Source organism: Oncorhynchus masou, chromosome 16, assembly GCF_036934945.1.
Source record: "Oncorhynchus masou masou isolate Uvic2021 chromosome 16, UVic_Omas_1.1, whole genome shotgun sequence".
NCBI lineage: Eukaryota > Metazoa > Chordata > Actinopteri > Salmoniformes > Salmonidae > Oncorhynchus > Oncorhynchus masou.
This window is the reverse complement of record NC_088227.1, coordinates 34,955,433-34,971,080: the sequence shown is the minus strand read 5'-3', so window position 1 is coordinate 34,971,080 and position 15,648 is coordinate 34,955,433. Positions and strand designations below refer to the sequence as shown.

At 44.7% G+C, this 15,648-nt stretch overlaps 1 protein-coding gene across 2 annotated transcripts; it reads left to right on the top strand.

Annotated features, from left to right (window-relative positions):
• The first annotated feature begins 56 nt into the window (after positions 1–56).
• Positions 57–7,435, top strand: LOC135557892 (syntaxin-binding protein 6-like). 2 transcript variants are annotated; one of them, XM_064991585.1, is made up of 7 exons: positions 57–208; positions 848–1,007; positions 3,115–3,245; positions 3,621–3,945; positions 4,243–4,341; positions 4,982–5,151; positions 5,662–7,435. In XM_064991585.1, the coding sequence occupies exons 2-7, from the start codon at positions 854–856 to the stop codon at positions 5,683–5,685; spliced, it is 903 nt and encodes a 300-aa protein (XP_064847657.1). In that variant the 5' UTR covers positions 57–208; positions 848–853; the 3' UTR covers positions 5,686–7,435. The 2 variants fall into 2 exon arrangements, with proteins under 2 accessions (XP_064847657.1, XP_064847655.1); XM_064991583.1 differs by having other exon boundaries at positions 59–208; positions 4,979–5,151.
• The last annotated feature ends 8,213 nt before the right edge of the window (positions 7,436–15,648 follow it).

Here is a 15,648-nt window from a genome sequence, read left to right as displayed (position 1 = left end):
CCCCACGTGACTTCTAACTTGTTCAAATGGGATGGTCTCCAGACAGAGTCACCTTCTCCGCAATGCTCTAGAGTAGAAATTAACTCGGATTGTAAACCTTGTGGCGGTTGATTAGAGGCGGCAGCCTGACAGTTATACAAGCCAGTCGAGTCGTTTGGTAATCAGCCTAGCTGTTTCTGCATCTTGGTGGAGTAAAACAACAAAAAAGGTATTGTATACCATACAACTTTCTTCTCTCTTAGATGTATGTCGACGGTTACTAAAGAATAATCGATAAAGCATTTGGGGATTTTGATGATGATAAATGTAATCAAATTTAAACGAATAAAGAGGACCCATGAAACATTAATTTTAATCAGTGCGTCTCCCACTCTAACAGGTGTGCAGTTTACCTTTCACTAGCTGCAATACAGATTGTTTCACCAGATAATGTTAACCGAAGAGTTTTGGTATCCATCACTGGGAGATACAGGATCGGTACTGTTTGGTAGCACTTTGGCGACACTGTCTTTGTCCTTGATTTATGGAAACACGGGTCTCGTAAGTGGCCCATTGCAGGTGTCGGTTTTGAATGTAGAAAATGTTGGTATTTTAATCAATTCTTGTTTTGCTCCATGAAGAAATCTCTGCGCTACACTAAACACTACCTACCCTGTAACTCCCAGTAATTGAATACAAATAAATCTTTGGTTAAATCACATTATCTGGTGTAACAATCTGTAGCTAACCTTTCACATACGATGTTATTCATTTGGAAGAGAATACACTAAGCATGTGACTCACGAGTAAAATACTCAATATTTTCCTTCATCAATCTGTTTTTGTCTATTGGCTATCTTACTCCCAGATCACTATGAATATCCAGTCAGTTATCAACAGGGAAGTGTTTGCCCCCCGGGATGAGAGGATGCTGGTGGCTGTGGAGGTTAAGAGGAGAAAAAGGAAAAAGGTTCCCTTTCTGCCCACTGGAGGCAAGGGAGAATATATGACATACATCTGTCTGTCAGGTAGGCTCCTGTAACATATTTCTCCATGACATACATCTGTCTGTCAGGTAGGCTCCTGTAACATATTTCTCTATGACATACATCTGTCTGTCAGGTAGGCTCCTGTAACATATTTCTCTATGACATACATCTGTCTGTCAGGTAGGCTCCTGTAACATATTTCTCTATGACATACATCTGTCTGTCAGGTAGGCTCCTGTAACATATTTCTCTATGACATACATCTGTCTGTCAGGTAGGCTCCTGTAACATATTTCTCTATGACATACATCTGTCTGTCAGGTAGGCTCCTGTAACATATTTCTCTATGTCATACATCTGTCTGTCAGGTAGGCTCCTGTAACATATTTCTCCATGACATACATCTGTCTGTCAGGTAGGCTCCTGTAACATATTTCTCTATGACATACATCTGTCTGTCAGGTAGGCTCCTGTAACATATTTCTCCATGACATACATCTGTCTGTCAGGTAGGCTCCTGTAACATATTTCTCTATGCCATACATCTGTCTGTCAGGTAGGCTCCTGTAACATATTTCTCTATGACATACATCTGTCTGTCAGGTAGGCTCCTGTAACATATTTCTCCATGACATACATCTGTCTGTCAGGTAGGCTCCTGTAACATATTTCTCTATGACATACATCTGTCTGTCAGGTAGGCTCCTGTAACATATTTCTCTATGACATACATCTGTCTGTCAGGTAGGCTCCTGTAACATATTTCTCTATGCCATACATCTGTCTGTCAGGTAGGCTCCTGTAACATATTTCTCTATGACATACATCTGTCTGTCAGGTAGGCTCCTGTAACATATTTCTCTATGACATACATCTGTCTGTCAGGTAGGCTCCTGTAACATATTTCTCTATGACATACATCTGTCTGTCAGGTAGGCTCCTGTAACATATTTCTCCATGACATACATCTGTCTGTCAGGTAGGCTCCTGTAACATATTTCTCTATGACATACATCTGTCTGTCAGGTAGGCTCCTGTAACATATTTCTCTATGACATACATCTGTCTGTCAGGTAGGCTCCTGTAACATATTTCTCTATGCCATACATCTGTCTGTCAGGTAGGCTCCTGTAACATATTTCTCTATGACATACATCTGTCTGTCAGGTAGGCTCCTGTAACATATTTCTCTATGACATACATCTGTCTGTCAGGTAGGCTCCTGTAACATATTTCTCCATGACATACATCTGTCTGTCAGGTAGGCTCCTGTAACATATTTCTCCATGACATACATCTGTCTGTCAGGTAGGCTCCTGTAACATATTTCTCTATGACATACATCTGTCTGTCAGGTAGGCTCCTGTAACATATTTCTCTCAGCTGGGACCATTGTGACTGGAATTTTAAATCCAGGACTTGTTGATCTGCTGTGTATATATACAACTCTCTTGTTCAGGATTAAAAGGCTACGTTGTTTAACCGTGGTGGAATTATCTGACTGGAAGGATGCACAGGTATCCATTGTGTTGCAGTCAGGACATTGTGATGCAGTCAGGACATTGTGATGCAGTCAGGACATTGTGATGCAGTCAGGACATTGTGATGCTGGCTATCTAATACCACTGAGTCTGACGTTGTCAGAGGACATGGATCCTAGAATTGAGCAGGAAGGATCACTTGCATATTATTTAGATGTTCAGTGTCACTCACTCTCCATCCATAGTAGCTATTGTTACTGTGATGAAGTCACCCAGAGTCATGGGCATTCACTGCCCCAGTGTCCCTCGAGGGACTCTTCACCCCGTCCCAATTACACCACTGACGGAAGAGTGACTAGTGTCCTCAGCTGGCACTGCCAGTCTCCCCCATTACAACCCCTCATATCGTTTGAACAAGAGAATCCACTGAAGAAGAATGGGCATTGGCGGTCTGTTTGTTGATCTGTGATGGTGACTGGTCCTGTGTGTGTCCAATGTTTGTAAAAAATCAATCACACGTTTAGTAGTGGAAAGTGAATCCTAAAGCTCTTCTTTATATCCTGTATTCATTGTAGTCCTGTGTAGATTTACTTTGGTATTTTTACATTATATGACGTGTGCTTTGGTTTAAGATTTCTAACCGATGACCCCTCCTAATCCCCCAGTGACCAATAAGAGACCAGCCCAGCTCCTCATCACCAAGGTCAAGCAGTTTGGAGGCTCTGCCCCCTTCACCAGGAGGTCACAGTGGAGCGTGGAGCAGCTCCGCCAGGTCGATGGCATCGACCCCAACAAGGTGATGTCATCATAGTATAGATGTGATATTCTGTGTAGTGTTTTTTTTCTTTCTTCTTTGTATCTTAGCCTGTACTGCCTCTCTGGAAGCACTGTATCCCAAACCCATCCATTTCATTCCTCTCTCCTTAGCCCCCTCTGCCATGTTCAGTTTCCCAAAGCAGAATGGATGAGAATCAGTGCGGTTTGGGGGCTAATTAGACTAGTAGAGCCAATCAGGTCTTGATGGATAAAGGGTTGAATTGGGATTGGAGCACCAGGATTCAGACCCATGTGTTTCTGGGCGATTGGTTTGGTCCACCACTATTCTCCTCTACTGTCTTGTGACCTCTCTATCGTATCCCTCATCTGTATACCCTTCTGTAATCTCCCACAGGACTGCCCAGAGTTTGACCTGGTATTCGACAACGCCTTTGACCAATGGGTGGCCAGCTCAGCGGCAGAGAAGTGCATCTTCATCCAGATCATGTACCATGCCTGTCAGACTTACTGGGAGGGCAAGGAGCGGGTCCCTGGTGGCCTGGGTAGCCCAGCTGGAGACCAGCAGAAGGACCAGAGAGCTAGTCCAGGGGCCCAGGTTAGCCCAGGATCCCAAGGGGGCCAAAGAGGAGGTCCAGTGGCCCAGGCTAGACGGAAGAGCACAGTGGGTCCCAGGCCCCGCCAGACTGAATTTGTCAACTGTCAGTCCAAACTCACAGGAGGTAAAGGGGTGTGAAAGGAGAAGAGTAGTCTGTCAACAGTCAGTCCCAATTCACTCCCTTCCCCTTGGTCCTAACCCTTCCATGTTTGCAGATCACTGTGCATTGACCTAGGGGATGTGTTAGGGTGCAATATTGACCAGCTTTCAGTTTGCATTATTCTGAGACTGTAGGAGTGGTTTATCCTCATGATATGGCATGGACTCCAATTTCCTGTTTTGATTCTGTACTGTCTATTTGCCCTATTGATCATGGTTATGATACAGCTTTTATCAGTCTCATTGGGTGTCCTTCTAACAGATGCCTGCACTGTGAATCTGGTCATCTACCGTTGCAAGGTCTTCTTCAACCGCGTGAAGAAGGTGATGGTTTCAAAACAAAGCAGTCCTCAGGCTGGAGGTAAGGGGACAAAACAACCTTCAATAATATAAGGACAAACCTTAGTGGTAGGCCTATGGCTCTATCCTTTATATTCTCCTTTAGAATCCTCTCTCAGGCGATGGCTGGATTTGTCAATTGTCCTCTGTAACACCTCTCTCCGCTACAGTAGAGAATGGCTCTTCTATGAGGTTGCGGCTAGCTGACTGGCGACTTTGTGTCCAAACCTCCTGCTAAAATAACAAAGGCTAGCCTTGAGTCTGCGGGGTAGGGAGACAGTGAGAAGAAACGCGGCTCCTCATGGAACCAACTGACGTGTGTGTGGTGTGTGTGGCACAGGGAGAGGTGCCAGGCAGTAGCAGGGCATAGAGATGCAGACCAACAGAAAATGTAGGGCAGTCTCTCTCCTAAGTTGACCAGTCCAGGTGGCATGATCTAGCCCCCCCTACAGATTGTTACCTCTCTCTCGACAAACATTAGTTTAGAATAAAAGAAAGCAAAGATGGCTAGATCGACATTTTGATTCTGGCTCTTGGATGTTGTAACATAATGTTATACCTGTTTGGTATCCCATCTAGGTATCCTATCTTTGGTGTGTCTGGTCATGACCAGTTTTTGTCTCTGTCTCTCTCTCTCTGTTTCTCTATGTGTTGTGCAGCAGGTCACAGAGCAAGTCCCAGTGGGCAGCGCCCCCCAGGGGGCAGTATGGGTAGTGTAGTCAAGAGGGCAAGCCAGGCCCTGCAGGAGCGTGGGGAGAGACTGGGCCGGGCCGAGGACAAGACAGTAGACCTGATGCACAAAGCCCAGCAGTTTGCAGACACTGCCCACAAGGTGAGACGTTGCACAGTTAAATATCAACTCGACACACCACAGACACACGCTAACACACCACACACAGTTGGGCGAAAGTTTGAGTTCAGCCTCTGCGTTTGGTCCAGCCATGCTCTTGACGTATGAGCAACTTAACATGTATTATGAAGTGTGTGTCATTCCACACTGCTGTGTAGTTGACATTGTCTAGAACACCTACCCAATGAGAGATCCAGAGGGCTACCAACACCCCCATACCATTAGGTTTTACAGTAACTGTGAGCCAATCAATCCTCATAATAAACTCTTAATTTGGAGAGGAGGCATTATAAGTATACCAGCGTAACACTCTCATTGATGAGAACATACACAGGTAATTAACTCATTAAATGTTTATGTAATTGGATGACATTTGTCATCTAAAACTATTAGGCCCTAGAATGCTTTAAAGTGGCCCATCAAAGAGAAAATACCTTTTTTATTTCAGATGAGCTAGAATGTGAAAATGACGAGACTTTCTTTCTCCTCTAGCTGGCTCTGAAGTATTCAAACTAGAGGCATCTCTTCCTGTGGGTCCGCACCTGGAGTCCGTGGCCCTATTTCACCTGTTGATTCTATGGATAGTAACTTCTATACTAATGTTGTGCTGAGGCATAGTTTAGTTGAAACCCAGTGGATGCTGCAATTCCTCTGTGAAGAATCCTATGTTCTGAGAGGAGTGGAGGGTTGCGGTACTTGCTCTTAGGACATTGACTATGTCAAAGGGACATGGAAACCTTTACAGACGGGCAGTGGGGAGGACGGCCCAGTTATGGACCTCAGAGTTTAAGAATGACCTTTAACCTCCAGAATGGGACCTGTGGATCACATGACGGTGTCATTTCATGGCATAGCTAGCTGGTTTACTGGATGGCAACGTTGTCACAATGCTCCCACTGCTTGAGTGTACTTGTCTTCCCTGCTTCAGTAGCCTGTGCTCTGATGATGAGAACTTTAGATTTTGGGGGTTTCACATGTTTTTAGATATTTTAATATTGGCATATCTGAATTCTCAGTAAAAAGCTTTTCAGTATTCACGTGTCTTCTCCGCTATGGAAGTATATTTCAATGGTGCAGGGGTATGAGGAACACCTGGTGAAATGCTTTGTTATTTTCTTTACATGGTGATGCTTTAGTAAGTATAGTCTTGATTTCTTGGCACTTTCTAAATATGACTATTGTATGGATTCCCATATTGCACTATAATTTGCTTTAATTTGCTTCCACTATTTTTCACTGCTAAATTCCTCCACTACCCTCTCCCTGCTTGCATCATCCATTGATTAGTCACTAATCACTCTTCCAAATTCAAGTTGATAATCATTCTGATCCTTGTCTATTGTCTTTGTCTAATCATGTGAGTCATTGATCCCCGGTCTTGTCACTTATGTGTCGTGTGTTTTTGTCTGTTGCACCATGTGTATCGTAATTCCATGTCTCATGACCTTTTCATCTTTAATTGCTGGTTCCGTGTCAGAGACTTGAGTGCAGCCGGTATAATGGTGGGTTCGTGTATGTAGACCAGGGCTCTTCTAGGTGAGGTTGTAAGCAAGATGTGGAATGTTGACTGTGAAGGATTGCGTGTGTGATCATAATCTCGTCCACACAGCCGGCTCTCTATGTGGTAGCAATTGAGCCTGGGGACGAGGTTCATGTGGTGTCGGTTCAGAAGGCCACTGTCGAGAAGAGACTTCTGAGTTGGTGAGTGATGAGGGTCACAAAGGCTTGTTGTAAGGTTGCGCGCTCTTGCGTAGGCCTGTGGTTGTTGAATTTCTTTCGATACCTAATAGTGTTTTTATTGTACACAACACTAATAAATACATTGATATGCTTTATCAGCTGGGACAACATGTCCCACTTCATGCTTAACCTGTCATGGAATGAGAGGGAAGCCTAATCTGTCTTTCAACTACTCGTATCTGAATGAGACTTAATTGTGGCAGTTAACTAAGGAGGCAAATCCTAAAATGGCACTGCATGCTTTCTGTTGCTATATTACTGTTGGTGATCTGATGAACGATTGGCTAGAATCTAGATGAGTTGAAAAGTGCCTAAACTACTTCTTTTTAAAAAATTCTGATCATGGAGTTGAAACCATGAACTGATGTTATTCGTAGAAATGCTGACTATTTAACATAGTCTTGGAACAGTTCTTGAAGCTCTGTTTAGTGTCAATGTTAACATGAGATTTGTACTGTTTTTAATGAGAACTTCAATGACCTTAACACTCCTCCTTTTTGACCCAATAAATTAAATGGGACCTGTCTGACGTGCTGTGTTTTCATTTTGTCAGGGCCTACTGCAGGGCTTTCTAACACTTTCTGGAGAGCTACCATCCTGTAGGTTTTCACTCAATCTAATCTAGCACACCCCATTCTAATAATTACATGGTTGATAAGTGGAATCAGGTTAGATACAACAGGGGTTGGATTGAGTAGCCTGGATAGAGAGACGTACCGTACCTTATTTTTGTTTGCCTTATTTCTGAACACTAGAGGGTGCTCAAGCAGCAGTTAAATCTGATACATTGGCCATCACAAGTGACATTAATACTTAAGGTCATTTGTGATGATGGGGTATTCTTTAAATATGTCGTTATGGTGCATATAATACAACACCTGTGTGTTCTTATAGATCATGTAGATTGCTTGTGGTCAGAATGGTTTGTTGTGAATGTTCACCAATGACTGTTGAATAAAAGGAAATGTTTGCTTGGAATATTTTGAGATCCTGATCGTTACTGCCCATTTGCTCAATCCCGTCATAATTCTGTGTCAAACCACTGTCCAAACCATTAACAGGCAGGTAGCCTGGCGGTTATGAGCATTTGGGGCAGTATTTGAGAGGTCGCTGGTTTGAATCCATGAGCAGACTAGGTGAAAAATCTGTCGAGGTGCACTTGAGCAAGGCATTTAACCCTAATTGCTCCTGTAAGTTGCTCTGGATAAGAGTGTCTGCTAAGTGACTGAAATGTGAAACTATTCCGTAATCAATTGGAAAATATTGAATAGATAGACTAGTGTCCTGTCCAGGGGGTGTACTTGTACATCAAGCTGCCACGCTACCAAACAGATTGCCTTCGGACCCAAGAGTGCTTCTGGCTCGTATAAACCAAGGCTCCTGACTTCTTGTATTTACAAAATGTAAATAAACTACATAACTGCTCCTTTAGTACCATAATGTAATTGATGATTTACTCATCAGTATCACATTGTGGCTCATCAATGTGTGTTTAACCTTCATGGTCACACCAGGAAGTGTCAGTATTGTCGTATCGACGAAGGAGATTTCCTGAGGCCTAAAGTAGACGAATCAGCAAGAAGGGCCGGTCGTGACTTGGTGGCCATGGAGACACAGTGACTTTGCATGGATCATATATGGACCATGCCTATTCCTCCTTGGATGTTAACATCTCAAGGACCCTTGGTTTAAGTCTGGCTTAACTCTGACTCAGACCGCTGCGTCACGAGTCATGACTAGTGGCCAGGGACACAGGGGTTGTATTCATTTGGACACAATGTGGCAAATTGTTTTTCAACAGAAAACAAAAATAAGCGGTTCTTCCCTGTTTAACTCCATTTTTTTTTATTTTGGTGCCTAATGAACGACCAGGGAGAGCATTTAAGCTTTTGGTGATATTGTCATCACTGACTGCTACAGTGATACGAGGTGAAAAATCTATGTGCCCATGAGCAAGGCACTTAACCCTAATTTCTCTGGATAAGAGTGCCTACTAAATGACAATTGTAAATGTACTGTATTATATGAATCACGATTTCAGAAAAAGTGTCTGTAGTTCTCCAGTGTACCACTGTGGGGCGCAGCTGTGCAGTTAAGGGATGGTAATAGGGTGAGACTGGCCCTAGACTTGCCCCCCTCCAAACATGGAATGTAAACAGAATTGTCTCTTGAAGCCCTATTTATTTATTTATTTTTTCAAACCTGGACGACACAGGGCCAATTGAGCGCCGCCCTATGGACTCCCAATCATGGTGGTTGTGATACAGCCTGGATTCGAACCGGGGTGTCTGTAGTGACACCTCTAGCACTGAGGCACAGTTCTTTAGACTGCTGCTCCACTCGGGAGCCAGAATGCTCCTTCAACAATTTTAGTAGCAGAGCAATGCTTTTGAATCAGCAGAAATGAAAAGACAGACATTTTCCTTATTTGAGACTTCTTATTATCTTCCTGCTTTCTTTGAAGGCCATCTGGCTACAGACTAAAGGACTAGCGCTCTCTCTGATGTTCTGGTTGAAATAGGACATCTCACACACATCAATGCCCTCAATCCAAAACACAGAGCTCCAAGCAGTCTTTTCCAGTGATGGTATACAGGTGAAAATGGTGAGACAGATTGCTCAAATACACATTCAATCTCTGTGTCAAAAAATCCAATAGTTTAATAGTTTTATTTTATTTACTCCAAACATTTCTTATCCTCTGTGACATCAGAACAGAGAAACTTAATCTAGAAAGAGCTATTAGAGGAGCAGACAGTTATGAGGCCCCTCTTACACGCTCCAGATTAACTTTGAAGAGGGGAACAAAAAAGAGAGGAATTTGTTTGAGCGAGAGAGATTTTATGTATGTGTGTGTGTGTGTGTGTGTTTTATCTATCTGTGTCTAGGGTTCTCTAACCTGTCTCGGCAGTACAGTTCCCCTGTCCACATCTTACAACGGTATCGAGGACTCGTAATGAGTCAGTAAGATAACCGTCACAGAGGACTCGTGGTGAGTCAGAGTACAGTAAGATAACCGTCACAGAGGACTCGTGGTGAGTCAGTCAGAGTACAGTAAGATGACCGTCACAAAGGACTCGTGGTGAGTCAGAGTACAGTAAGATGACCGTCAGAGGACTCGTGGTGAGTCAGAGTACAGTAAGATAACCGTCACAGAGGACTCGTGGTGAGTCAGTCAGAGTACAGTAAGATGACCGTCAAAGAGGACTCGTGGTGAGTCAGTCAGAGTACAGTAAGATAACCGTCACAGAGGACTCGTGGTGAGTTAGAGTACAGTAAGATGACCGTCACAAAGGACTCGTGGTGAGTCAGAGTACAGTAAGATGACCGTCAGAGGACTCGTGGTGAGTCAGAGTACAGTAAGATAACCGTCACAGAGGACTCGTGGTGAGTCAGTCAGAGTACAGTAAGATGACCGTCAAAGAGGACTCGTGGTGAGTCAGTCAGAGTACAGTAAGATAACCGTCACAGAGGACTCGTGGTGAGTCAGAGTACAGTAAGATGACCGTCACAGAGGACTCGTGGTGAGTCAGAGTACAGTAAGATGACCGTCACAGAGGACTCGTGGTGAGTCAGAGTACAGTAAGATGACCGTCACAGAGGACTCGTGGTGAGTCAGTCAGAGTACAGTAAGATGACCGTCACAGAGGACTCGTGGTGAGTCAGTCAGAGTACAGTAAGATGACCGTCACAGAGGACTCGTGGTGAGTCAGAGTACAGTAAGATGACCGTCACAGAGGACTCGTGGTGAGTCAGAGTACAGTAAGATGACCGTCACAGAGGACTCGTGGTGAGTCAGAGTACAGTAAGATGACCGTCACAGAGGACTCGTGGTGAGTCAGTCAGAGTACAGTAAGATGACCGTCACAGAGGACTCGTGGTGAGTCAGTCAGAGTACAGTAAGATGACCGTCACAGAGGACTCGTGGTGAGTCAGAGTACAGTAAGATGACCGTCACAGAGGACTCGTGGTGAGTCAGAGTACAGTAAGATGACCGTCACAGAGGACTCGTGGTGAGTCAGAGTACAGTAAGATGACCGTCACAGAGGACTCGTGGTGAGTCAGAGTACAGTAAGATGACCGTCGCAGAGGACTCGTGGTGAGTCAGAGTACAGTAAGATGACCGTCGCAGAGGACTCGTGGTGAGTCAGAGTACAGTAAGATGACCGTCGCAGAGGACTCGTGGTGAGTCAGAGTACAGTAAGATGACCGTCGCAGAGGACTCGTGGTGAGTCAGAGTACAGTAAGATGACCGTCGCAGAGGACTCGTGTTGAGTCAGTCAGAGTCCAGTAAGATGACCGTCACAGAGGACTCGTGTTGAGTCAGTCAGATTCCAGTAAGATGACCGTCGCAGAGGACTCGTGTTGAGTCAGTCAGAGTCCAGTAAGATGACCGTCGCAGAGGACTCGTGGTGAGTCAGAGTACAGTAAGATGACCGTCGCAGAGGACTCGTGGTGAGTCAGAGTCCAGTAAGATGACCGTCGCAGAGGACTCGTGTTGAGTCAGTCAGAGTCCAGTAAGATGACCGTCGCAGAGGACTCGTGGTGAGTCAGTCAGAGTCCAGTAAGATGACCGTCGCAGAGGACTCGTGGTGAGTCAGTCAGAGTACAGTAAGATGACCGTCACAGAGGACTCGTGGTGAGTCAGTCAGAGTACAGTAAGATAAAACCTTACAGCTGGCCCACCTCCTGTATTGGCAGTGTGGCTGTTAAAGAATGCAGTACAGCGTTTGTGTTTTCTCTTATGGCAGAAGTAGCCCTGGCTGCTACTGTCCTCTCATAAACGGGGTGGCACGGTAGCCTAGTGGTTAGAGCGTTGGACTATTAACCAGAAGGTTGCAAGTTCAAACCCACGAGCTGACAAGGTACAAATCTGTCATTCTGCCCATGAACAGGCAGTTAACCCACTGTTCCTAGTCTGTCGTTGAACATAAGAATTTGTTCTTAACTGACTTAACTGACCCCAACCTAGTTATATAAAGGTAAAATAAAATAGTGGGTCTGTAGGGCCTTCTCCATTTCCCAGGCAGCCACCAACCCAGCCAGGCAGACAGATGTCACACACCTCCTCCCTCTGGCAGCCTGCAGGTAACTGTCTGGGTTACTCATCTCATCTTCCTGGTCTCCTGATATCGCTCTCAAACTTTGTTCCTCAATCTTTCTCTACATCTGTTTCTTGCTCTCTCTCACAGTTTGTTCTAGTAAATCTGGCCTTCTTCCTCTCTCTAGGTGAAAACATCCCAGCTTCTGTCCTCCATATCCAGCTGTTAGGCACCAGGACAGTTCAGGTGAATAACATCCAGTGTTAAGCCGCTTTAAAGAGAACATCCTTAATCTACCAGACCTTGATTTGTGAAGTGCGCTCTTGTGCACGACCTTGTCTGTGTGCTTGTTTGTGGTTGCATGTGTCAATGCACATATCTATCCCTCTGTGTGTGCACGTAAGGGTCATGGGCAGGACACGGTACAGGAATTGACAGGCTCAGACATGGTCTTGAGGTCATCCACTGTCTCTGCCAAGGTAACCAGGAATGCCAAGGTAGTCAGGAATGTCCCTCATTTGTTGTGTTCGTGACAACACATTTTACATGTTAATATTGCCAAGTATTTCCTAATGAATCTACACCGGTAGTACTTTGTGGTGTTGTGATGTGATGTCTGGCCATGAAACATGGTCACTGTGACAATATGGACTTTTGTAATAACTCCCAAAACACTCAAATGCCTTTCGATTGAATGAAAGACCCTCAATGGTAGATTTGGTAGCTAGTTATGAGTTTGGGAGATAGGTTCCCAATCTGGGCCAGCTAAAACCGACTTCATAATATTCCTAGGTGGCTAGTAGAAGTAGTACTACAGAGAACCCCCCCCCCCCCAAAATAAATAAATAATAATAACTGTAACCATGGCACCTCTGTTCCTGGCTCTGTAAGAGAAGGGAATGACAGGGAAACTACAAACCAAAAACAGCCTGGTTCTTCCAAGCGGAGTCATATTCATTAGGCACCAAATTGGGGGAAAACGGACTGAAACCAGGAGGGACTACCTAAACTGGTCCAATAGGAAACGATAGTTTTCACTTTCCATGGGGGGGGAAAATTCTACAGTGTGCCGCAATGAACACGATCCAACTCTCATCTCCCCTAATGCTGGGTGGCCAGGAGTGAGGCTTGGCCAGGAGTGAGGCTTGGCCAGGAGTGAGGCTTGGCCAGGAGTACGGCTTGGCCAGGAGTGAGGCTTGGCCAGGAGTGAGGCTTGGCCAGGAGTGAGGCTTGGCCAGGAGTGAGGCTTGGCCAGGAGTGAGGCTTGGCCAGGAGTACGGCTTGGCCAGGAGTACGGCTTGGCGCTCCGCTTTGAGCAGATGTTTGGTAACATCACAGAATTAAGCTGGTGTTTTCATGCTCGTCTTTTCCCCGCTCCATTGCTGAACCAAAAAAATCCCCTGAGCCTCTGCACTGGCTCCAAACAGAGCTGCGTTTTTATTTGAGAGAGAGAGAAGGGGGGGGGGGGCAATATGATTAAAGATAGAGGGAAAGGATGGGGGTGGAGAGCTTGAAAGTGCCAGCATCAAGGCTCATCGCACGCTCATTGATGTCGTATATCACGCTCTGAAATGACAAACCCCTCAACACCCCTTTGCCTCGTATCTATCACCACTACATGGCCTCTCTGCCCTGCCCCCACCGCCCCTGTGTGTGACCCCCCCTCCCAACCATGGGCAGAATAAAGGGGGCTTCATGGTCCATGCAGACACCATCCGAACTCACCACACTCAACCCTCCCTGCTCTGACTGGCCTGCCTGGACTGTAGCCGCTGTGTGGGCTTTAAACTGTAATCTGATTGGCTGATTCATGATTAATCCACACATTGGACAGTACTGTGTACCTTTAACATGCCAATACAGGTTCTTAGATTTTGATACATGCACTGTGCATGTATAAACATAAAATGCAGTACTGTATCCATCAGAGTGGGACCATGCTCTGTCTCTCTCTGCGATCCATCTGTCTTTCCTATTGTTCAGCGTTATTGGTTATTTGAGTCATTTCCTGGTTATGTGCCCTGTGATTGGATTACTTTTATTTATTTAACTGACTTGCCTAGTTAAATAAAGGTTAAGAACATTTTTTTATTTACAATGACTCCCTACCAAAATGGGAAAAGGCCTCTTGTGTGGACGGGGTGTGGGATTATTTAAAAAATATATTATATATATATTATAAATTTAGGACAAAAGTCACGACAAGAGAGACAACACTACATAAAGAGAGACCTAAGACAACAACATACCAAGGCAGCAACACATGACAACACAGCATGGTAGCAACACAACATGGTAGCAGCACAAAACATGGTACAAACATTATTGGGCACAGACAACAGCACAAAGGGCACGAAGGTAGAGACAACAATACATTATGTGAAGCAGCCACAACTGTCAGTAAGAGTGTCCATGATTGAGTCTTTGAATGAAGAGATTAAGAAAAACTGTCCAGTTTGAGTGTTTGTTGCAACTCGTTCCAGTCGCTAGCTAGAGCGAACTGAAAAGAGGAGCGACCCAGGGATGGGTGTGCTTTGGGGACCTTTAGCAGAATGTCACTGGCAGAACGGGTGTTGTATGTGGAGGATGAGGGCTGCAGTAGATGTCTCAGATAGGGGGGAGTGAGGCATGTGCCGAATACAGTGAAATGCTTACAAGCCCCTAACCAACAATGCAGTTTAAAAAATACAAATAACAGTAAGAAATACAAGTAACAAGTAGTTAAAGAGCAGCAGTAAAATAACAATAGTGAGACTATATACAGGGACTTCCGAGGTGAGAGAGGAAAGTCTTGATTTAACTTTAGCCTGCAGCTTTTATAATTTTTTTTAACCTTTATTTAACCAGGCAAGTTAGTTAAGAACAAATTCTTATTTTCAATGACGGCCTGGGAACAGTGGGTTAACTGCCTGTTCAGGGGCAGAACGACAGATTTGTACCTTGTCAGCTCGGGGGTTTGAACTCGCAACCTTCCGGTTACTAGTCCGGTTACTAGTCCAACGCTCTAACCACTAGGCTACCACCCCTTTCATATGTGCTGAGAGAAGGACTGTGTACCGTCTAGCCATACTCCCAAGTACTTGTATGAGGTGACTACCTCAAGCTCTAAACCCTCAGAGGTAGTAATCACACCTGTGGGAAGAGGGACATTCTTCTTACCAAAAAACATGACCTTTGTTTTTGAGGTATTCAGAATAAGTTTAAGGGTGGAGAAAGCTTGTTGGACACTAAGAAAGCTTTGATGTAGAGTATTTAACACAGAATCTGGGGAGGGACCAGCTGTGAGGTGTTCAGATTACAGAGGATAAATCTGACAGATGCTGTGAGGTGAAATACCTCTGTCAGACATTTACATTACATTTACATTTAAGTCATTTAGCAGACGCTCTTATCCAGAGCGACTTACAAATTGGTTCCATCCAAAGAATACCTGGCCTAAGAACCAAAAACACTCCAGACTAAACCTTTCTGTTCATTGCACAATGGCTTTGTCCTTACATGTCCTCCGAGTATATTGGTGTGCGGGTGAGAGAGCTTGTTTAAGTGGGTGCACATATAATCGTATCTTTCTTTAGAGAATGTATAGTGTGTATCTTATGCGTTCCACTGTATATAGCTCATTGTCTTGGTATACAGTGTGAATGTATTCAGTAGTCATATACACTGAGTGTATCAAACATGAATAACACATTCCTAT